Genomic DNA, 20,886 nt, shown 5'->3' with positions numbered 1-20,886 from the left:
CCCTCTCTGCCACGCTGCAGCTTGAAATTAGTTGCTAAAACCCAAAATAGGTTTGGCCACATGGCTCGATTACACAGTCGTCTACATCAGCACCTGTTCTTGAGTCGTGGATGCAGGACTCGTCACTTATTCGCACATCACAAGCTCGTATCCTGCGGGACTTCCAATACTATGCATTCATGGTCCACTGGCGAGTGAGGATGCGCGTTGTCTTAGCTAAACGGAATGTGGAAACGTCCATTGTATCTGTTCTTGACGGAACAGACACGGACAAGCAAAGCTTCTGGCTGGGCCCAGACAGAGCATAACGCCCACAACCTGCAGAGCGGCGGCCGTGCATGCATACAGACACCCTTGCCGACAGGTTCACCCAGACTTCAGTACTGTACTTGCAAGGGTTATTGATGTCATGCAATACGGACTAATCTCTTTGCATTTATTTGTTCATTATTCCACCACATTATCAACGGCTGCGTCTCCTCTTTCGAAATTGTCCATTTCCCAGTTATGGAACTCTTCGAATCTGTGCTTCCTTGGCGGGGCGAAAGCAATCATCTATGATCCCTTCATCCTCCAAGCGCTACCCAGCTATCCTACAACTACTACTTCGGTCGCCTTTAGGCTGGAAGGCCCGAATAGGGCAAGTTAACGCCGGACTCCCTCCTGGCCAATCCTCTCGCCTCTCTGCACAACAAAGTACGGCTGCACCAATGGCGCTCACCATCTGCAACCGTCAGCCCAGACCGGCCAGTGCCGTTCTCTGGCAGTGTCGTCAGATAGCACCAATGTGCGGGGCCAAGTCTGGTGCGCGCGTGCGAGCTTTCAAAGGCTGTGGACAAGCACAACAACTGCGGGACAATTAATGCTTTTCCCGCCCCCTTCCACTTTGACTCGTTGAGACTCTAGTGATACAAGTGGCGCCTTGGTGATTGTGAGAGGAGACAAGTCACCTCCTCTTGTCACATCTACGACGCCATTCATCGGCATAATGAATGTTTGCTCAAATACAGTACAAATCAATGCAAAGCTTTGGGGGGTTAGCACAAGCAAGTCGGGGTTCAGACATTTTCTTGCTTCCAATCATTGGCTGCCCCCAATTACCAGGAGGATGATTTCCAGCTCTGCGCGTTCTAAATGCTTTTCTCACTCTCTCACTTTTCCCCGGTGAGAAATGCACTGTGACGAAAAAGTGACCGGTTGTTTTTTTTTCGCCTAGTCCTCGCAAGGCTAAAAGATCTCCCTGCCATATCGTCATTTTGATGTTTCGACTTTCGCCACGCGCGTTTACAGCAGGATTGGGGGCACTGTGGCAGAGTGCCGGACGGCATTGGCAAAGTCAACGTCACCTTCGGCTTTCCCTGCAGCATCTCTCGTGTTCCTCCATACTGCTAGACAACGACTAGGTTTCCTCTCACCTGAATACCTTGTCTCTGATCGGGGCTTGGCCATGCGGGATTAGTGGATTAGCACGGCATCAGAGGTCAACTCAATGGATGCCGGGCTCTGTCCATTCTAATGAGCATCACATGCTCGATCAGCAGCCAAAGTTTGCCAACCTACTTGACTGTGGATGTTCCCAGGCCGATCAGTCGGCCGGGTGAGGATATCACGTCAAGGGCGCCTAGAAATGCACACACCCAGCACCATATGCGTCCTTCAGCCGAATTGGTAGAGCGATGTGGAGTAATCGTCCCCTACTCGGATCTTTTGTCCTCGGGAGTTGGAAAAGCCCTGCGCCTCCCCCCCTCTCAAGACGCACAACACTCAGTCAGAGGTGGCGCGAAGGCTTCGTAGACCGGACAAACAGGTGGGTAGTAGCCGTAGTGGCAAACACCCGGGTGTCAGCTTCCAGCTCAGATATCCGGGCTCATCGATCACAACCTCGTCGCAGCGGAGACGCAGTCACCTCGAACGTGCGTCTGGCGGCGATGAGGGGAACTGGGGCAGCGGGCGTCGCCCACAGGCAGATAGCATGCCATCACCTCGGAGTGGCCGCCAGACGCCAGCGAGAGGCGCGGGTGAGAGCCTGAAGTCGAGCTGTGTAACCACACAGATGCATCTCGATGCTCTGGGTTCGTTCACGTGGCGCCGCCGCCGCACTCACGCACTCACGCACCCACGCACCCACCGGCTAAGCGTTGAGAATCATGCTCTGTGGTCTAGTACTCGGGTGCTTTTTGTTGTGCCACTCCGCAGGCAAGCCGCAAGCAGGTCAGAAAAGAATTAGGCGGGCGGGTGATGAGGGTGCGTGGGAGCGGCCGCGCAGTGGTCCATCCAGGGTGAAGCTAAAGCTGTTGCTCAATGCCGGCTGCTTGGGGGCGACGCAGTATGCCCGTGGTCGGAAATTGACCTACGAGGAGGTTGGGGCAGCCAAGGCGTGGTTGACAGACGTGATGCCAAGCAGGCAAGACAATTCATGACGGTGGCGAGGGATCGTTGCGTTCAAGGACGGAGACAGGCCCGTCATGATGCATTGAGTCCATCATGGTTGGGAGCCACACAACAAACCGGGGCCCGGCACGCCACTCGGTACGGTATAAACAAAAATGCCCATCTATTCACATTTGCCAAGGTGGCTTGACTCGGTCCAATCCTCCAGAAATGCAGAACTGCTTATCCACCCCGGCTTCCGTCGCCGTCATTGGATTATCCAACCGTCGCCCTCGTCGTCCGAGTCGCCCTCGACCTCGTCCTCAGCGTCAATCAACGCCATCTGCACGAATCGACGCACCCACTCCTCCTGTGCTGCATCAAGACCCGCCGGGGGGTTGATGTGATCTACGTTGTTGTTGTTGTTTTGCCCCTGGTTCTGTGGCTGCTGCTGCTGTCGCTGATTCTGACGTTGTCGATTAGCGACACCTCCTCCTCCTCCTCCTCCGGCGCCACCACCTCGAGCTCCTCCTCCCACTGCCGCTGCCCCTCGCCCTGCGACCCCGGCCGGCCCTCGACCTCCCCTAGCGCCACGCCCACGTCCTAGAGGACCCCGGTGTGGCCCATGGCCGCGTGCTGCGGGATGGGGTGCGTCTGGTGCAGCTGGGGGAACCGGTCGGTGGCCGTTGCGGCCGTCTCGGGGTTGGTTGTCCACGAGCCGGAGAACAAGGGGCGCCTCTCGGGCAACGGCAACTGCTTGGCCTTGTTCATCAAGTTGCCGGTTGTTGAGGTTGTTATTGTTGTGGTTGTGGTTGTTATTCTCGTCGGCCTCGGCATCGCTTTCATCTGATGCAAAGTCTAGATCAATCTCTGCAGGTTCGGCAACCGGCTGGTTCGCACCATCCCCCCGACCTCCGACGAACCCCAGGCCCACGTCGTCGCCGTCGCCGCCTTCCAGCTCCCACAGGCGCATGAAGCACGACGTAACCTTGCCGCCAGGCTGTGTATTGTAGTGACGATAGGGGTTCCCTGGGTCCAGCCAGGCAGAACATAGGTAGCAGAAATGGGTATCGCATCGTGAACAGATCATGTGGTTACAGCCATGGGTCTTCTGAGCTGGGGCATTGCAGGTAGGGCACGGGCTGGTATGAAGCTGGAGATATTCGATCGATGCCTTCTCCTCCTCGCTGAGCTCGCCCTTTTCGCGACGGGGCGCACACCGGACGAATTCGCCATGCCATGACTGATAGCACTGGCCGCAGAAGGCAAAGCCGCAGTCTTCGCAGACGGACAAGAAGTCGGCTGGGTTGAACTTCTTGGCCTTCTTCTTGGATTTCTCGCCAGCTTTTTCGTCTTCTGCCTTGTCGTCGTGGTCGGATTCGCCGTCAGAGGTCTCGGCAAAGTCAAGACCTTCCGGCTTCTTGTGACGCTTCGAACGAGCCGCGCCGTTGCACCATTGGCGAGGGCAGTAGATGGTGTTCTTGTCAGATTCGAGTTCCGTCTTGTATTTCAGGGTGACGTAGCGCTTGACCATGTCCTCGGAGAGTCCAATCTGTAAGAGCTCGCTGGGGCTGATAGTGACCTTGGGCTTCTTGATCTGCTTTGACGATGGCCCGCCGTTGTCCTTGACTTTAGAGCGCTCCTTGGCGCAGTTGGGAGCCAAACACCGCACGGTCGAGAGGTTTCCGTCGTTAACTGCGTCATTGTAGAAATCTTGGAGACACTGGAGGCAAAAGATGTGACCGCAGTCCAGCATCTTGTGACACTTGGTACCCTTCTTAGGATCTAAACGGCATGTTAGTTTCGGTGTCTATTGTCGAAGGCTTCTTCCTTCTTGGATGTACGGGGACCTACCTAGGCAAACTCCGCAATCAAATGTCTCCTTCTCGAACGCGGCCTTCTTTGCTTTGATATCGTGGTCCAACACAGCAAGCTTATGCTCTGGATCGACCTGGAGCGTTCCCTCTGGGGATATGGCCCCAAAGACATGGTCTGCGGCTTGTTGGATGTGGTCAATGTAGGTGAAAGCAACCATGTCACGACCAATCTCATCCCACAAACGAGGTCCATCGTCCTGGAGTCTCTCGATCGTCTCCGGGGCAAGCCACTGGGGAGTCGTCGAAATCACAACTCTGGGCGGGACATCTACAGGGTAGCCATCTGGGAGAGAGATGCGAAGACACAGAGCTGGGAGGTGGGAGACTTCAAGAGAGTCCACCTCGGGCTGGACATTGTCGATGGATGAACCGGCGACATTCAGGGCGGGCAGAGTGCCTGCAGAAGCTGCGGGAAATGTGACGGTAACGGGAGCAGCAGGCTCAACGGGGAGTTCTATCTCGAAGGTGAAGAGGTCCTTTTCATTTGGACGTCGAATCTCGGGATAGATGGCCTCGAGGGTCTCGAGTTCGACGTGGCGAGGATCATCGCTGTCGTCGACCATTGTGACGGTGATTGTGATTGTTGGCGATGAGAGTGGCAGGGTTCATCATCCACAGCAGAGTGAAGCGAAGCGAGTTGAGTTGAGTTGAACGATGTGAGTGGGTTTAGATATGGTCTCTAGAACATAAACTCCCAGTTTCCCCGAGTCGCTAGGCCGTCATTTTCATCGTCGTCGCCGTGAGAACTGAGCAAGCAGGATCATGAGCGAGGGGGACGGGTAGTCTCCGCGGAGCACCTGTTATGGAGGAGGAGAGCTGTGAGAAAAACGATGTACGTCTGCTAAAATTCTCGGTAGGGAGCAAAACCCGAAAGAATCTTCTCGTCTGTTGTGGGTTCCTGACGATCCTCGGCGACGATGATGACTCTTTCGCCGTGTGTGCGTCGGTCGACGGCGGCTTTGGGAGGAAGAGGTGGAGTTTACAAATGGTGGTGATGGCCTCGCCACCCGGACTAGTCACTTTAGCACGGGGTTTAGGCCGATATGGTACATTGTGCTGACTAATACACAATTCTCGTTTGTTGCTAGCCACCTACCTTTCAGGTCTCTGTAGGTTAGATGCGCTTGAAGCATACGCTGGATGCAGTCGAGTTCAGGGATCAAGGGGTGTGGACGCTTGAAAGGCGGAATGTTGAGTGGAAGTGGAAGTATGAGAGTAGTTGAGATGTTGAGAAATGTCTGGCAGCGCCCCAGCCCTGGTTTGCCCCAACCCTGTACGAATATCCCTAGAGGGTACTAATTTATGATGGAGAAAGTTCAGATACGCGCCACCTGCGCCCAGCCACACACGCCACAGCAGGTCGCCACAACAGCCCTTCCAGTAGAGCAGTCTAGAAAGAGAGCTGTCATGCAGCTGCACTACGCCATCGTACATCACCACGTCCATCACCACTCGACACCACCCGCTTCGACGACCAAGACGCCCACAACCTCGCGTCTGCGTAGGGCGCGGGTCTGTCTCTTGCGCGCCACTCTTCTTCGCGATCCCGAGACTCCCAGAGACTGCAACTCTCCCTCAAAGCATGCCTCGTTGAGACCGATTCGACAGCGGCCACAGCCCAGCAGCAAGCCCATCATGGACGACTCCACGCCCCTTGCCTCGCTCTCCATCACCCACATCTACTATGTACCAGGCCCTCCTCTATAACATATCGCCGTTACATCGCAGCTAACATCGGTGTCTCTCCCAGGACCCCGACGATTTGCTCTCCCTCGTTTGCGCCTACCTCGCCCTCCTCCCCCAGGCCCTCTGCGTCGTCTACGCGACCCTCATCCTCTTCACCCGTGAAGTCGAAGTCGCCTTGATGTTCGCCGGTCAGCTCGCCTGCGAGGTCATCAACTTCGCCCTCAAGCGCCTGATCAAGGAAGAGCGCCCGCTCCGCATCCACGGCAAGGGCTACGGCATGCCCAGCTCCCATGCCCAGTTCGTCGCCTTCTGGTGCGTCTCCCTCGCCCTCTTCCTCCTCGTTCGCCACCGCCCACCCAAAGTCTTGCGCGGCCGCGCCGACAGCAGCGTCCACCAGCCCTGGTCTTTTATCGAGCGATTGGCTATGAGTACGGTTGGCTTGATCATTGCTGGTGTCACGGCGTGGAGCAGGATCTACCTCAACTACCATACCACCAAGCAAGTCCTCGTGGGCTGTACTGCTGGAGTAGTCAGCGCCGTGGGGTGGTTCGCCATTACTAGCATTGTGCGCCACATCGGTCTCCTGAGCTGGGCACTGGAGACGCCCCTCGCCAGGGCCTTCAGAGTCAGAGATCTCGTGGTAGAGGAAGACATGTGCCAGGCTGGTTGGGAGAAGTGGGAAGAGAGGAGGGCAGAAGTAGCATCTTCAAAGAAGAGCAAGAAGACGACCTAGATACACGCATGCAAAAGACATGGTACTAAATAAATGCTGTATTAGAAGCGAGTCCTGGACCCTTTCCTTTCTTCCATGTCGCACCAAGTATCGCTCTTTGCACAGTAAATCTTTGAGGACTTAGCCTTGATTATGTGTCGCCATCACGGTAGCAATTTTTACTCGACATCAAACACAATGGGTAGCTTGGATGATCTTGAATCATCAATCCCACAAATGTGTGGGACTGTCTGCCTCTCGAGAGGTCCTCGTTCCTTTCTATCTAAATGTGCTATCTACGGGGCTTGTCGCCAAGCCCATCGTCCGATATACCAAAGGGCACCCTGTGCCTCAGAAGTTGGTGATGTGATCCCAGCATCTCCAATCATCCGTCCACCCAAGTCCTATCAAACACACCTCCAAAAAAAAAAACCCCAAAAAACAAAGGGAATCTCAGTCGTGATAGGCCGTGAAATCAAACGCCAAGCCGGCCACACCAAAAGTTATATAAACAAGAACGCCAAACTCGAGAGCACCAAACAATGCCAAAGAGAGAAGCCATCAGCGTTAGATCCAATCCTCCTTTATCACTTCAGATCCGGCCCGTGAGCCATTCCGACTATGCGGTGCCCGGGAACTCACGGAAGGGGTTTTCGACCTGTGAGAGCTCCTAGACCCTGTGCGATAATGGTTCATCCTCTGACCCGGTGGGCTATAGACATCTGGACTGAGTGTCAACACCTCGTCTCTCTCCTCATCCCTCTCCTCGTCGCGGGGTCTGACGGCAGGGACTGGTGGAAGCTGCTTGTTGCGCTGCTCCTCAATCGCCTCCTCGTCCGGGAGAGTGATCACAGTGATTCCCAGCGGACTCGGCTTTCTAAGGTTCAAGCCCACGGGGCTGTTGGGGCAGTCAAGGTCATGAACCTTGGCCAAGTCTTCAGGGAAGGTGGAGGTGACAGGGGGCATGTCACCAACGTTGGACAAGCGAAGGCCAATCTGGACGGTGGCAGAGGACAACACAGAGGACCCTCTCTGGCGGTGCAGCTGTCCTCGGTCATGCATAGCCGGTGGAGCAAGCAGGTTGTCTGTTGAACCTGTCTCCATGTCATCCACGGGAGGTGGAGGAGCATAGGTGGTGGTGGGGAGAAGGAAATTGGACTTGGGCATGAGAGGCTCTCCCGCTCCGGGAATTTTGTTGTACCAGCTCTTTGTGAAAGCCTTGAGCGTTGATTTTGTTGACACCTGAGCAGGTTGGGGTGACTGAGGGAAGTTGGTAGGCGGGCAAATGATGCCGAGACTTGGAACATGAATGTTCCCGCCGCTCACGGGGGTCTCAAGACCACGTCCCATGTCAGGCGTCTCGAGAACAATAGTCTGGCTATTGTCTGATCTCCGATGTTGTGCGGGGACAAGAGGCTGGGCAATCTGGAGTCCAAAGTCGAAATTGCTCGACCCTCCATCCCAGAAGCCCTTCTCAAGGGGTCGGGTTTCCATGCCGTCCCAGTCACTGCAGCCAATCGTTGATGTTCTGCTTGATCTGAGGAAGAGGTATAGACTGCACGTCAGGAGGCCTGAAATGTTGACGACCACAGCAGCCACCATGGAAGTCTGCAGCGTCCGATCGCTGTCAGCCTGTCCGAAGGAGAGGCTGAAGAAGAATGGAATCAAAAGTGCCTTCTTGTTGTTAGTAAAAGAATAGCATCTCGGAGATAATCAAAGACTCACGTTTGTAATGACCGCCACCACCAGGAAGTAGACCATGCGAGAGGCCTCAGTCCGTTCGGTGGGGCCAATATTGGTTGCTTTCAGTAGTCTAACTGAGATGATGACTGCCTGAACAAGCAAGATAACGACGGCAGCGACGAGGATGCCAAAGCATGCCAGTTTGTAATGTTGTAGAAACCAAACTAGGCAGGCAAAGCAAAAGTTTGGGGGTCGCACTGCAAAGGTGACGAGGAAGGTGACCAACAGGCCAACCACGACGGCGACGACGCAAATGAGGGTATTCCACTTCCATCGTGGTTGGAAGGAACGTCGCTTTAGGGCTCGAAGCGACAGCTCCAGTCCAAATGCCACCTGCATATAGGGGGTGATGAAGAATGCTGTAGCAGGTTAGCCAACTGAAGGGGCGTATATTTCGGGGTCTCGCGTACCTGGCAGCATGATCTGGGAAGTCTTGGTGCATCCAAGAATCATCAGGGCTTCCAGACCCCTAGACTGTGAGATGGCGAAGATGATTCCCTGGATGGTGATGCCGCAGGAGAGAGCGAAGGGGAAAAGCTCCGCAGGGCCGATAACCGTAAGCCAGGACGACCTGTAGAGGAAGCCATTGTCAGCATTGGGTCAGTAGTGTACAAGGTGTCTAGCATACCTAGGATTCCACTTAGGGTCACACCTCCTGGCTGTCGTCCATGATTTCCAATAGATGCCAGTAGCTGTGGCGAAGGCGGCGACGGCATTGAAGCTTGCGAGGACGATTATTGACGTTCGAACCGACTCGGCCGCGGCGAATTTCAGCTCGTTGTCCCAGGCGGAGGTGGTGTTTGTCTCAAAGCGAAAGCCATCCGTGCTATCCCTTAGCCAGATGTCCTCCGCTCTTACTGTGTTCGAGATGGCGCTGTCCATGTTGTGGCGCGTGTCGGTGACGGGAGGTGTAGAAGATTAGGTTGAAGAAGATTAAGACAGGCGTCAAGCCCGAGCAGTGCCGGCACTGCGTTGTTGTCTAGACCATCTAACAAGCAGACATGTCGCGGTGTCCACGTTGGCAGATGGAAGAAGGGGAAGTTGACAAGTTCGGAGAGTGGCTGTACAGGAGGGACGGTTTGGGCTCGAGGCAGAAAGGGTAACAGCTTCTTGTGATTTAGCCGCCGAGTAACAGGATAGAAGCAGGTCCCAAACTAAAGACCAAGTCGGTTGAGTCAGATGCACAGAGAGAGAATAGAATTGAGTAACGAGAGTGGACGAAGCGCAGTCGATGCGAAAGGCTCCTGGCCAAAGAATGAGAATCGAAACAGGAGTGCTTGATGAAGCAGATGCAAAGCAGATACAAAGGTCTGCCGGTTGACAACGAATGCAGTGGGACGTAGAGTCCTAAATGCTTCCATCGGCAAGGCACCGAGCCGACCAACTCCCAAACACGTTGAGAGTCTGTAGACCCCGGTTCTTGGCTCAACTACTCGGCCGGACATGGGTTAGCCGTCGACGATGGTGTTTTGCTGTTTTGCGGGTGAGGGCCCCGGGGTAGGCTAGTCGAGAGCGATGGTACCCAAGACCGCAACAAGGGTCGTAGACTGGGAGAGATACAAGGTAACATTGCGCAGTAAGTGCCGCATCTTGCCTGTTCAGGCTTGATGGCTCAGAGATTAGGCCTGCAGAGGAGAGGCTTCAGCAAGTCCAACACTGGCGAGCATCGACTGCCGCATTGATTGCAATGTCAAATTGATTGTGGCTTGTAGTTGAGATGGTTTCTATTCTCCGCCTCGCATGAATATGTGGATGGCTGTCACTCACTGTGATGCATTCAGCGGCGATGGCAGGTCTCAGTGGGCGCCAGCCTTAATGCGCTATGGATGATCTCCCAGCGAGGTTGCCATCTCGGTGGGCACCCTGCTTTCGATACGAGTCATTGGTGCACGGTATCGAGATGCGGGCCAAGGCGATGCGAGGCGATGGGGGCGATGGAGGCGATGTGAGGCAAACCAAGGCAAAAGAAAGCCGTGGGGGGCTGGGCAAGACTGGCGACAGCGGCTGAAGCATTGCTGGAACAGAGTCGAGTTTCGAGATGTTGGACGGCAGCAGTGGAGGTCGAGAAAGGCTCCGGTACTAGGCCGGATACGGTTTGGCGTGGTCCCCTGACAAAGCAGCACTCGCTTCCACGATAAAACAAACCCCGACAGGGGAATGCGCCAGGGGCTTCACCAGGGGCTTCACCAGGGGACTGCGACATCATAGCCTGTAAAGGACGAGCGAATAAGGGTCTCGATGGACGGTCATACGGAACCGTGAGTTGCCGAAACCTGCCAGCCAACAGCCATGGTCAAACACGACCAGGGCAGTGGATATCCATCCTACCTTACACACATTGCCACGCCGCAGCACGCCGCAGCACGCTCCCCGAGCTGGACATCCTGCTCGTTACTCACCCGGACTATGGACGGGCCTAACGTTCAATGAGGTTATCATCACCGGGCCTCTCAACCAAACACGGGAACCGCCCAATATCTGAGCATCTAGGCCCCATCAACCTGTTTCAACGCCAAGCCTCCCAGCCCGCCGGCCCCCCTATCAATTGTCTCTTGAAGCCCCCCTTGGCCGAGCCGGTGCCCCCTCAGAGAGCTGTCAGTGCCTGTCAGGCTCTCAGACCTCTCAGATTCTCTCTCAGCCGTACAAGCGATCGAAGAGAAGCAGCCCCTGTCAGATCCGTGACGAGCCGGCCAAGCGAGATCGAACCTGGCTCCCATTTCCACAATGCCTGGCCTCGGGGACAGTAGGGCAATACGCGGAGCACTAAGAAGCCGACTACTGGATGGTATGCTGGACCAGCTGGACTAGCAAAGTACAAATGAATCTAGGTGCGCCCAAGGACCTAGAAACCCGACAACCGTGGTTTCGAAGGTTCAGCCGCAACGGCATTCTGCATTAGCATGATAGATTAGCATGCTAAGTTATACGGCGTTCGTCGACCCAAGAGTCAGGTTAGCAGCCAGCCACCAAAGGCAAACACCTCCATGACCACTGCCAATTCTCGCGTGGGCATTATCCATGGCGAAAACGACTGGATGCGATAGGGTTGGCACGCGATGTCACCGAGGGCTCGGGCCTCGAAGCCCCGCACAATCAACCTGCGACCGGAACAGCGAGTTCTAGATCGGCAACCTAAAAGGACTGACCTGGCCTAGTTGCCGGTTTGCCCGAGCTCTGGGGTAGTACTCTGAAGTGGGAACCCCGCGTGCTGGGACCTCTCTTGGATCCCTTCAGCAGGCCTCCTTCATTACCTACCCTGCAACGGAAGCATCCCAAACTAGGCGAGGGCGATAAGGGCTTTCCATGACAAACGGTACGGCGCGCTGATGCAACGGACTGAAAAAGGCTGCAGTAAGTGGAACAGCTAGGCTACGGTATTACCTCCCTTATGAGTTGCCATTGTTTCCAAAGCGGAACCCAGGAGCGGGGAGAGAGCTCAAGGCCGACAAAACATCACATCAACGACGGAGTCTCCGAGACCCATAGAAAACACCATCATCTCCCCCCCTCTCCTTATGTCTTTAATATGCGTGAAAGTAAAAAACCTTGCGGAAAGGAGCTCATATTTGCGCCCCATAACGTTATGATCTGATCCACGGGGCATCCGTTCACAATTAGCCACCGAAGTATGACTAACATATTGGGCAAGGAGACAGGTAATAACCAGAAACCAGGAAGATGCAACGCAGTGATTGCATTTGCCATTTTATTTGTAGTTACCCGGTAGTAAAATGACAATGGTGATTAAAATTAATAGACTGGAGGCAACACTCCGCGTAGACAGCGATCAAAGGAAGAGCAGCCAATCAGGAGATCCACAACGAACCAACTTGGCAGCTGTCGAAGAACGTGACAGAACAAAGTAGCACCGAAAAGGTACGGGAAGAAATGCACTCATCGCGCCCGCTTGATGTCACTTCTCAACAAGGAAGACCACATGTACGTAATTTACAAAACGAGGCACTGTGTTGCCTGGAAGCTGGGAAGGACAAGTTTCCCCCCCGCAATGAGGCTTCGCTCACGTCATGACTTGTCTGGCAACCGCCACAAGGTCTGCATGTGGCGCCATAACCGGCCATCACCAGAGTGATCGCCCGGGAAGTGGAGATTGCCCATCATCGAGAACCTCATCCATCCGCGATCACTTGTTCGACTTGAGTCTGGCCGGTGGCACAATAACACGAACACGGCATTGAGGAACCTTTACCCGTTCCATGATGTAAACCAGGGCGCATTTTGCCCCGAGAGGCAACGCCGCACGCGGATGTTCCCGCTCTCAATGACGTCTACCCCAGAATTCAGAATGACGTCAACCAAACACTTGTCCCAGTGCAACGAACTCCATTGTCCCAATTACTCCAATCCGATTGATCTGGCGCAGTGTTTGATCCACATGCCGTGCCGTTGGGAAAGGAACATTTCCTCCGCACAGGACAGTGTTCCTGCACTTGATCCAAGTCTATGACGCTGTGTCGGCGCCTTCACATGATAGACCCTGCGGGCTGACACTTGCAAACCCGACCAGAGAGATCTTGACGCTGGATGACGGAAGTTATCGCTGCTTGCCTGCCTTAGCAGTGAATCACTCTTCTACCGACTTGCCTACCTATATAAACCCAACTACGTCCTCTCCAGTCCGACCTTTCTTTTTCATCATCACTCACACACTTCCACAACTCTTCCATCACTCTTCCAATCAACAACCAAACACCAACCAACAAACAACCCCAACCTATCACAATGGACTCCATCAAGCAGGGTGCCAACTACGTCTCCGAGACTGTCCAGAAGGCCGCTTCCGGTGTTTCCAAGGAGACCAACAAGGAGGTTGCCAAGGACAGCAACGCCTCTATCGGCACTCGGTAAGCTACCATCCCTCTCTTCCCCCTTGCTTCCAAACCTTCGGGTGAAACACGCAAACAACTGCTGACACAAGAGATGTAGTGCCTCCGCCGCCAAGGATGCCGTCGGCGACAAGACCAAGGAGTCCAGCCATGATGCCAAGGCCTCTGTCCACAAGGAGGCTATCTAAGCTGTCCCGAAGGCAATGGAAGAAGACAATGCGTTCCTGATCGGCGGAGGAGGGCTGAGCTTTTCACGACAGTGTGTGCAGCCCCGGTTGCGACAACGACAGTCAGATACCCTACATAGCTCCTTCAATCAACCAAAATCCCTATAAATGTTGTTTGTCTCTTTTTCCAGAGTGATCCAAATGTCCTAGTGCGCCAATTCTACACCTTGCTCCATTCTGTGGCCATGGCGATACTCTTGCTCTGATGCACGTGCTCATCCATGAATGCGAACTCCAGCGCATCGTTGCACTTTAGTTCTTACTCATTTTTACAAGTTCTTCTTGACCTGTCGCTCGTTCAATGCGGCTGAAATGTCGCGGACCGAGTACCAGATAACCCAGAGCGGGATCCACACCCACAGAGTGTTGAAGAAGACAAGGTACACCCAGAGGTACATGAAGTTGCTGGTGTCGAGGTTGAGGTTGCCAATCAACCACTCGGGGCAGAATGTCATGAAACCTAGGTCAACGAATCAGCTCAACGAAACGTCCTCGTTGGACTTGTGTTCAATCGGAGTCGAGAGCTTACCGCCGTAGATCTCGCATGTTGCCAAGACAATCATCCAGATGCTGGCCTTGGGGTTCTTCTTGGCAAGGCAGTAGCAGATGTAGACGGCCAGGGGACCATCAAAGAAGACGGTCAGCAGCTCGAGACTGACAACGCCCTATTCCCGACCAGTTAGCATTTGCTTTCTGATACAATGCAGCCCCGATTCATTGTGTCAAATGCGTACCAGATCCACACCCGCCCACCTCTTGTCGGCCTTGGCATACACCATCCACAGCTGCGCAAACGGATCGCTGCCCGACTGCGCGCCATACAAGCGGTCACTATACCCCAGGAAGTTGTGCGGCGTCGGGAAGAACCCAGTGAGGTCGAGCCCCTCGATAGGCTGGTGCGTGAAGAAACATTGGTAGAGGAAGCTGCCCTCGAGGATGAAGTGGCACAGCGCGTCGGCCAAATGCCAGATGAAGAGGAAACGCAGGGTGCCGGAGGCGGTGGGCGCAAGGAACTGGCGCGAGGCGAGGTAGGCGACGAGGACGATGGCGAGCGTCGAGAGCAGCGAGATGATGGTCGTTTGATCAAAAAGATCCGGCGGGAGAGATGAGGCAAACGAGGACGATGGGACGATGGAGGCGGCGGCCTCAGCGACGACTTGGCTGGCTTCGGTGGCCATTGTGACGGTTCTCGGGTGAGTCCGAGAGAGCGCGCGTGCAATTGAGGTGCCCGGGCGACTTGTCGACGTGTTCCAGATCGGAATAGCAGAGGTGACTCTCCAAAACAAGTGAGCTGGCAGTATCGCACCGCGACTTTGGTGGGGCACTCTTAATGAGTCTTGGCACTGCTTTTTGTACCCGCTTCCAAGCCGCTGCACAAGGTGCATAAATAGATCGCCACAAGTCCTATACTAAGCTCAACATGGGCCAGAATGCATACAGTCATGTGGACGGTATCGGCCTCTGGGTTATAAGGCTGAGACATTGCCTCAACTAACATACACTGCGGGATTAAACACCAAGCCGCGAAAAAAAGAAGAAAAAAAACAGCTCGAAACTAGTTCGGTGACAGCATCTCGCTTCACATAGCTGGCTACCTTCAATCTTCCCGCAACAACACCACCCTTATCTCTTGCACCCTACCTCGCCGCAACTATGTCTGGCCTCGGACAGCCGCCTACCCCCAGCCAGCCCCCGACTCCTTCCGCTCCTCCGCCGAGCAACTAAGCGGCCAGACCCTTTACGCATCTACAAAGGATCCCAGAATGTGCCGGGAACGAACGGGGATTGGATCTTCCAGTAACGTCATATTTATTGCCCATATGTGAATAGCTGGTTTTCATGCTCCCAGTTGGGGGTCCATTTTTCTGTTTTGATTTGGAAATGTGTTTATGAATGGCTTGATTGTTGTCATGCTTGAACATTGCGTACTGAGGTGGTATTCGCTCGCTATGTTACACACACGATTCACTGGGAGAAGGAGGGACGAACTTGACTCATTTTATCCGTACTGCAGTTTACACGCGAAATAGTAATGGAATTCACCTGGCTTCATGATTTACAAAGGAGAATACAAAGGAAAAGAAAGAAGAGAAAGCGGATGGCGCAAGCCGTACCTCTATATGCAACCATTTATGCTGCACAGCCCGCGTTCGTACAAAAAGCCCAACATATGTAAATCCCGCCCGTCATTAGTTGATTAGTGTAATCCCGGCTTCTTAAACCCAAGTGCTTCTCCCAGGCTCTTGAAGGTTGTGTCATTTACTAGCAACAAAGACATTCATCCATAGATCGACATCGCGAATGAGCGATCGTTCATGGAACCAATAGTAAGGGCACTCATGGCTCTCAAACCTCAAGTCAATATATTTTATACCCGGTTCTTTCCCGTGGCTGACAACATTGCTATGTTGAGCAAAAGTGTATGTGTATAATACAACATGACATTTATGACCCTTAACCAACCCAAGTCCCGTATATGCCGAAGAATGGTCCCGTCATAACCCATCACGATACGCCTCAATTCCGTCGTCAAATAGGCACCCTTCACTTCTCCCACTCCTTGAAGGTCTTCTGCTTCTGTCTCGTGTTCCACCCCAGTTTCCCGCTAATGCTGTTCACCCAGTCCTCGCTCCGCCGACCCTCCGACTGCACCGACGCGAACGGGAAGCGGCTTGCGCTGATGGTCACGTAGTCGCCAGGCTTCAGCTCGATGCGCTCCCGCCCGTCAAAGCTCGCCCAGGATGCCGTCCGCGCGTCATACGGTACGCCGACCCGTAGCACGATGGTGTCGGGGAGGACGATGGGCCGGAAGGAGAGCGTGTGCGCGCAGATCGCTGTTACCAGCATGACGGGGTTTTCCGGGTGGCAGAGCGAGCCACCTGCGGCCAGGTTGTATGCTGTCGACCCTGTCGGGGTTGAGACACAAATACCGTCAGCCAGCACAGACGTAAAGTGTTCATCGTCTCCAAACACTTCGGTGTATGACATGGCTAGATGGGCATGTTAGAATGCTACAGTCCATTTGTAACAATGGAAGTGGGGATGTCTTACTCGGGTTGGGTCCTCGGTCTACCACCACCTCATTCAAAATCTCAAACGTGCCATCTGGCCGATGGGTATGCTCGTCTTCTCTCTCCTCGCCGATCAACTCCTCCACCAGGTCTCGCTTTCGGTGGAGCTCGTCCTCATCTTCTTCCGATCCCTGGTCGATCTCGGGTCTTTTCCGCCGCTGGCTCCTCATAACAGTACCCTCAAACCGCAGGCGCAGACTGACGGTAACACCCTTGGTGAAAGCCGTGGTCAGAGTCTTCTGGTAGTCCTCGAAGTCGAACTTGGTCAGGAACCCGAGACTTCCCAGCGCAAAGCTCAAAACCGGCGGCACTATGCGCTGGAATAGCCAGCTAGCGTATAACACCGTCCCATCGCCTCCGAGGGAGATGACAAAATCGAACATGTGCGGGCGTTGACTGCACATTTCCTCGTTCCAGTACCTGAGACGCTTTCGGATGGAGTCGCGCGCCGTCCCATCGTCGATAACCCCCGACGCTGTGTAGCCCTTGCACACTTCATCGATCAGGCCATTGGCATCAAACTTCTTGTGTGTCTTGAGCTTGTCCTGGACGTATACAGTGTACTTCACCTCTTGATCGTGGTGAAGCAGCCATCGCGTCAGCTCCCGAGTCTTGGGTATCAGGTCCTGGTCATAGATCTTGGTGAGGAGGAAGATGGTTTTGACGCGGAAGCGGATACGCATGCTGCTCAGCCGGCGGCTCAGCTCGCGAACCCCCCATGCCATGTCGCTCAGCTGTTGCTTGGTAAGGAGGCGACTGTGTACATCGTCGTAGCTTGCAAGGTCCAGCTCTGACATGCTTTTGGTCATCTGCTGCGTCCACGCTTGCTGATCGGCCTGGCCGCCATCCGCATGCTCGAGGCTGTCTGGGTCGACTATGACGCAGTGCTTCTTCTGGGCCGTGGAGTCGGCCTTGGAGTCGAGGATGGCATCGAGACCCTTGTCCCTCATGCTGCCGGCAGCATCTATGTTGTTGCTCGGGCTAGGATACGATGTCGGACCGAACGAATACTCCGAGTCCGCCTCGCTGGCGGAGCTGGCGGCATCTTTGGCTCTCCGCTGACTGTCGAGGAACTGGTGGACGAGGCATTCGGTGCGACGGGTCCGGTGTCGGATCAGCGGTGCCTGAATATCGGAGGACACCATGGAACTCTTGCGGCGGTAAGGATTGCCGGGATCGAAGACGACCTGCGCATGGGTTTGGAACTTCAGCCTCGGAAGGGAATTCAAGTGTAGATGGCCATGACTGTACCTCGACCTCTCTGCCGTCCTCGTCAGAGCTGCCATCTGAGTCGGCGTCGAACGTGATATGCTTCTCTGATCTCTCGCCCATGGCTGTGCAGGTGCGTGCCAGCCGCTTGTGCGCCGACTGCAACTGTGATTGCGTGGGTATATCTCCCTGTTTCTGTACGTTTGTCTGCGGATGACGTTGCGTGCCAGGGCCTTGATGGCGGGGCAGAGTGGGGAGATGGAGATGCGCGATAGCTCAAGCGGTAGTGAGTATGTATCTTGAAGCAATATCCCAATGACTGAGTAACACGTCGGCAGATTCTATGTCGCCAGGGTGAAGAACAGCAAGGATGATTTCTCTCGGAATGTTGGACGTGCTTCTTTGAGCGTGAAAGACATTCGCTTTCTCGCGACAACTCGCCGAGCTTAGCATGGTTCCATCCTTGGCCCAAGTGGGGCCAGTTTTCTCGAAGCTCGCTAAAGATGAGGTGCCATGACATCTTCTATTTTTATCCTCCCAGAAGATCGCAAAATGATGACAAGTTAAGGAATTGATCCAAATAAATACTGATAAACTCTTCACTGTTGAAGTTGCGAATGTGTCGATTATAGCACGGTTTGGGTTTGCTGATTGGTATCGTGTAAGTGGCCGATAATCCGATGGCCTGCGTTGTCATCAAGCATCCAACAATCAAGCATACAGGAGCTACAAACAAAAGACTTCAACATATCACCCTCCATGAGCGTAACTCAATACTACAGCTATACCACACGAGGAATATTCACCACCGCAGGCACCTCTTTGCTCATATATTTGCATACAATGCATCATCCTTGAATGAGTCTCTATGCACGAACTAGTGCAATTTGCGCGGCCCTACCCTATACCAACGGTGACAACTCTCGTCGTCTCAGGTCTTAGCATCATCAGGCAACAAAAATCACCTTGTGAATAAGAGTTCGTAACTGCAATTTGTTCTCTGAATATCTACATGCGTCAAGACATGAGGTGCAAAGGCGACCGACCACCAAAGCAGGACCTAGGGTTTCCAGGAGATACGGTGAAATGAATCCCCGGTTGCGGACTGACGCTATTTCCATGCAAACTCTGGGCGGCGATGCTATTCCTGGCAAAAGTCACAACATACGAAGCACACTCGACAACTACAAGAGATACGGGATTCAAGACAGCCACAATGAAGCACCTCATCCTCGTAGGAGCATGCTACCTGGACACTATCCTCAGGGACGTCCCCAGCATCCAACTACGCTCACATTCAAGACACAACTTCTAACTTACCATCTCCAGCGTGCCCTTCTTTCCTACCGAAGATTCCAAGTTGAGGGCCACCACCCTCAACATCCGGCGTGGAGGCAACTGTCCCAATTCCATCCAAGTCCTCGAACAGCTGCTCACGGAACAGGACGCCGTCCAGCCATATCTGGTGTCGTGTCTGCCCAACGCGTCGTCACCCGCCTCACGACGCATCGCCGCCTCGTTTGGCCCCAGTTCGAAGCTGGACCTCCGCCATTGCATTTACCACGAGGCGAAAAGCGAGGCCGCGAGTAGCTATATCATCCGCAGTCTGGAGACGGGGAGCCGTACCCTGGTCAATTACAATGACCTACCCGAGATGACGATGGAACAGTTTGAGACTATCACACGGAGCTTCAGTCCAGACCAGGAGACCTGGTGGCACTTCGAAGTGAGTCCTGCTGAACAAGAGGCGGCCTCGACCGGTAGGCAATGGTGCCGAGCTGATACGGCATGAGCAGGGGCGGGTTCCCGACGCAACACTCAGATACATCCGCCTCTTGCGTGACGTACTTCCAAACGCTCAAATCAGTGTCGAAGTAGAGAAGCCAGGCCGAGAAGGCCTTCCGGAACTCGCCGCTGAGGCCGACGTTGTTTTTTACTCGCGGAGTTGGGCCGAGGTATGATAACCCTGAGATCACTCAACAGTTTGCGAGTGCAAGCACCTGACGTCAGGGTCTAGGAACGGGGCCACGAGTCCCCCGAGTCCTGTCTACGGACCGAACTACATGACAAGGCGTAGGATCGAGCGATCGTGTGCTTGCCTGCTGCGGTGACGGCTGACGGGTTCCAAATAGATCACTGGCGCTGTGTACCTGGGGCGCTGACGGAGCCGCTGGACTGTCTCGGGTTGCATGCGAGTGTGTTCGTTGTCCCGCCAAGTACGAAGCCGAAGGAGCCATTTCTGTGGTTGAGTACGTGTCCGCGCTTGCTTGATCGTATGCATCGACGCCCCAGCTGGGCCAGGATCGTAGGGTACTCAAGACTAACACAATCGTCCGAGATATAGTGCCGTGGGAGCCGGGGACACTTTCATTGCAGGAATGCTGTACGGCCTCGTATGCCACGCCGACAACTGGAGCGTCGGGCAAAAGGTCAGTTTCGCCGTCCGTCTGGCCACTCTCAAAGTACAACGAGAGGGGTTTGATGGGCTCGGGGCAGATGTGCTAGGGTGTGTATCCGGCGAGTCCTAGTCCCCGATGCCGCCAGGCGGCTCAGTCGGTAAATATCATGGCTTGGTGGATGATCCAGGCACACTGCTCAGTCTTTGGAGGAAGGTGGGTAAGTGGGCTAGGAGGGGGTAATGTGGGACCAAGGGTGCAGTGCAGCAAGGCTAAGACAACCTCAAAAGGCATTAAGGCAGTTGCTCATGGCTTACAGCGGCTGCCGCCTCTTTGCCACTGACGGGGAAGCGTGATGCTAGGACAAGGGGTTGGTTGTGTGGGGGGGAAGGGAATAGGCGGTGAAATGGCATCAGGACGGTTGCCCACACTTGAGGAGTTACTGGGGCCAGACTCCGGGGCGAGGGTGTCGGAGTCAGATGACGGCAGGCAGGCGTTAGATGCACACTATTACCGCCTTCTCGAGATCCACAGGACTATTCGCATGCTGAGGCTTTCAGGCTCTGCTGGTGTGGCGGTGATGCGGGAGGATGCATGGTAGGGTCGGGCAACGCTGCAAGACAGGACGGACATTCACCACGCGCGTGCGTGTTGGGCTGCCGCATGCAGGCGACTAGTCAAAAACTCTCTCTCCCCGGTGACGGATCGTCGTCGACAGGCTCGACAACAAGGCGTTGGCCAACTGCAATGG

The 20,886-nt window shown here is 54.6% G+C and overlaps 7 protein-coding genes across 7 annotated transcripts; 3 read left to right on the top strand and 4 right to left on the bottom strand.

Annotated features, from left to right (window-relative positions):
* Positions 1-2,638: 2,638 nt before the first annotated feature.
* On the bottom strand, positions 2,639-4,810 carry BGZ61DRAFT_343777 (RWD domain-containing protein; the record flags this gene model as incomplete). Its single annotated transcript, XM_046239629.1, has 2 exons — positions 2,639-4,155; positions 4,225-4,810. 2 exons carry the CDS (start codon positions 4,808-4,810, stop codon positions 2,639-2,641), a joined length of 2,103 nt encoding a protein of 700 aa, XP_046108193.1.
* A 1,072-nt stretch (positions 4,811-5,882) lies between these two features.
* Positions 5,883-6,666, top strand: BGZ61DRAFT_491084 (uncharacterized protein; the record flags this gene model as incomplete). The annotated part of the gene is made up of 2 exons (XM_046250395.1): positions 5,883-5,933; positions 5,998-6,666. 2 exons carry the CDS (start codon positions 5,883-5,885, stop codon positions 6,664-6,666), a joined length of 720 nt encoding a protein of 239 aa, XP_046108192.1.
* Positions 6,667-7,212: 546 nt separating this feature from the next.
* BGZ61DRAFT_474093 (uncharacterized protein) lies at positions 7,213-9,270 on the bottom strand (the record flags this gene model as incomplete). The annotated part of the gene is made up of 4 exons (XM_046248541.1): positions 7,213-8,319; positions 8,371-8,747; positions 8,799-8,959; positions 9,017-9,270. 4 exons carry the CDS (start codon positions 9,268-9,270, stop codon positions 7,213-7,215), a joined length of 1,899 nt encoding a protein of 632 aa, XP_046108191.1.
* Positions 9,271-13,128: 3,858 nt separating this feature from the next.
* BGZ61DRAFT_528695 (glucose repressible protein Grg1) lies at positions 13,129-13,420 on the top strand (the record flags this gene model as incomplete). Its single annotated transcript, XM_046253293.1, has 2 exons — positions 13,129-13,250; positions 13,333-13,420. 2 exons carry the CDS (start codon positions 13,129-13,131, stop codon positions 13,418-13,420), a joined length of 210 nt encoding a protein of 69 aa, XP_046108190.1.
* A 308-nt stretch (positions 13,421-13,728) lies between these two features.
* BGZ61DRAFT_345302 (Emopamil-binding protein) lies at positions 13,729-14,637 on the bottom strand (the record flags this gene model as incomplete). The annotated part of the gene is made up of 3 exons (XM_046239774.1): positions 13,729-13,919; positions 13,989-14,124; positions 14,194-14,637. 3 exons carry the CDS (start codon positions 14,635-14,637, stop codon positions 13,729-13,731), a joined length of 771 nt encoding a protein of 256 aa, XP_046108189.1.
* A 1,366-nt stretch (positions 14,638-16,003) lies between these two features.
* BGZ61DRAFT_474091 (ATP-NAD kinase-like domain-containing protein) lies at positions 16,004-17,816 on the bottom strand (the record flags this gene model as incomplete). Its single annotated transcript, XM_046248540.1, has 2 exons — positions 16,004-16,449; positions 16,511-17,816. 2 exons carry the CDS (start codon positions 17,814-17,816, stop codon positions 16,004-16,006), a joined length of 1,752 nt encoding a protein of 583 aa, XP_046108188.1.
* Positions 17,817-18,694: 878 nt separating this feature from the next.
* BGZ61DRAFT_444456 (uncharacterized protein) lies at positions 18,695-20,106 on the top strand. Its single transcript, XM_046244975.1, has 6 exons — positions 18,695-19,005; positions 19,069-19,465; positions 19,536-19,694; positions 19,757-19,812; positions 19,872-20,012; positions 20,084-20,106. The coding sequence occupies exons 1-5, from the start codon at positions 18,878-18,880 to the stop codon at positions 20,008-20,010; spliced, it is 879 nt and encodes a 292-aa protein (XP_046108187.1). The 5' UTR covers positions 18,695-18,877; the 3' UTR covers positions 20,011-20,012; positions 20,084-20,106.
* The last annotated feature ends 780 nt before the right edge of the window (positions 20,107-20,886 follow it).

The sequence above is a fragment of the Ilyonectria robusta genome (assembly GCF_021365365.1).
Source record: "Ilyonectria robusta strain PMI_751 chromosome Unknown BGZ61scaffold_4, whole genome shotgun sequence".
In the NCBI taxonomy this organism is placed as follows: domain Eukaryota; kingdom Fungi; phylum Ascomycota; class Sordariomycetes; order Hypocreales; family Nectriaceae; genus Ilyonectria; species Ilyonectria robusta.
This window is presented reverse-complemented; position numbering and strand designations above follow the sequence as displayed.

Coding starts and splice junctions, on each gene's coding strand:
- BGZ61DRAFT_444456 (XM_046244975.1), top strand. CDS start 18,878: ATGCTATTCCTGGCAAAAGTCACAACATACGAAGCACACTCGACAACT. Junction 19,006..19,068: donor TACCTGGACACTATCCTCAG/GGACGTCCCCAG, acceptor TACCATCTCCAG/CGTGCCCTTCTTTCCTACCG. Junction 19,695..19,756: donor ACTCGCGGAGTTGGGCCGAG/GTATGATAACCC, acceptor GTCAGGGTCTAG/GAACGGGGCCACGAGTCCCC.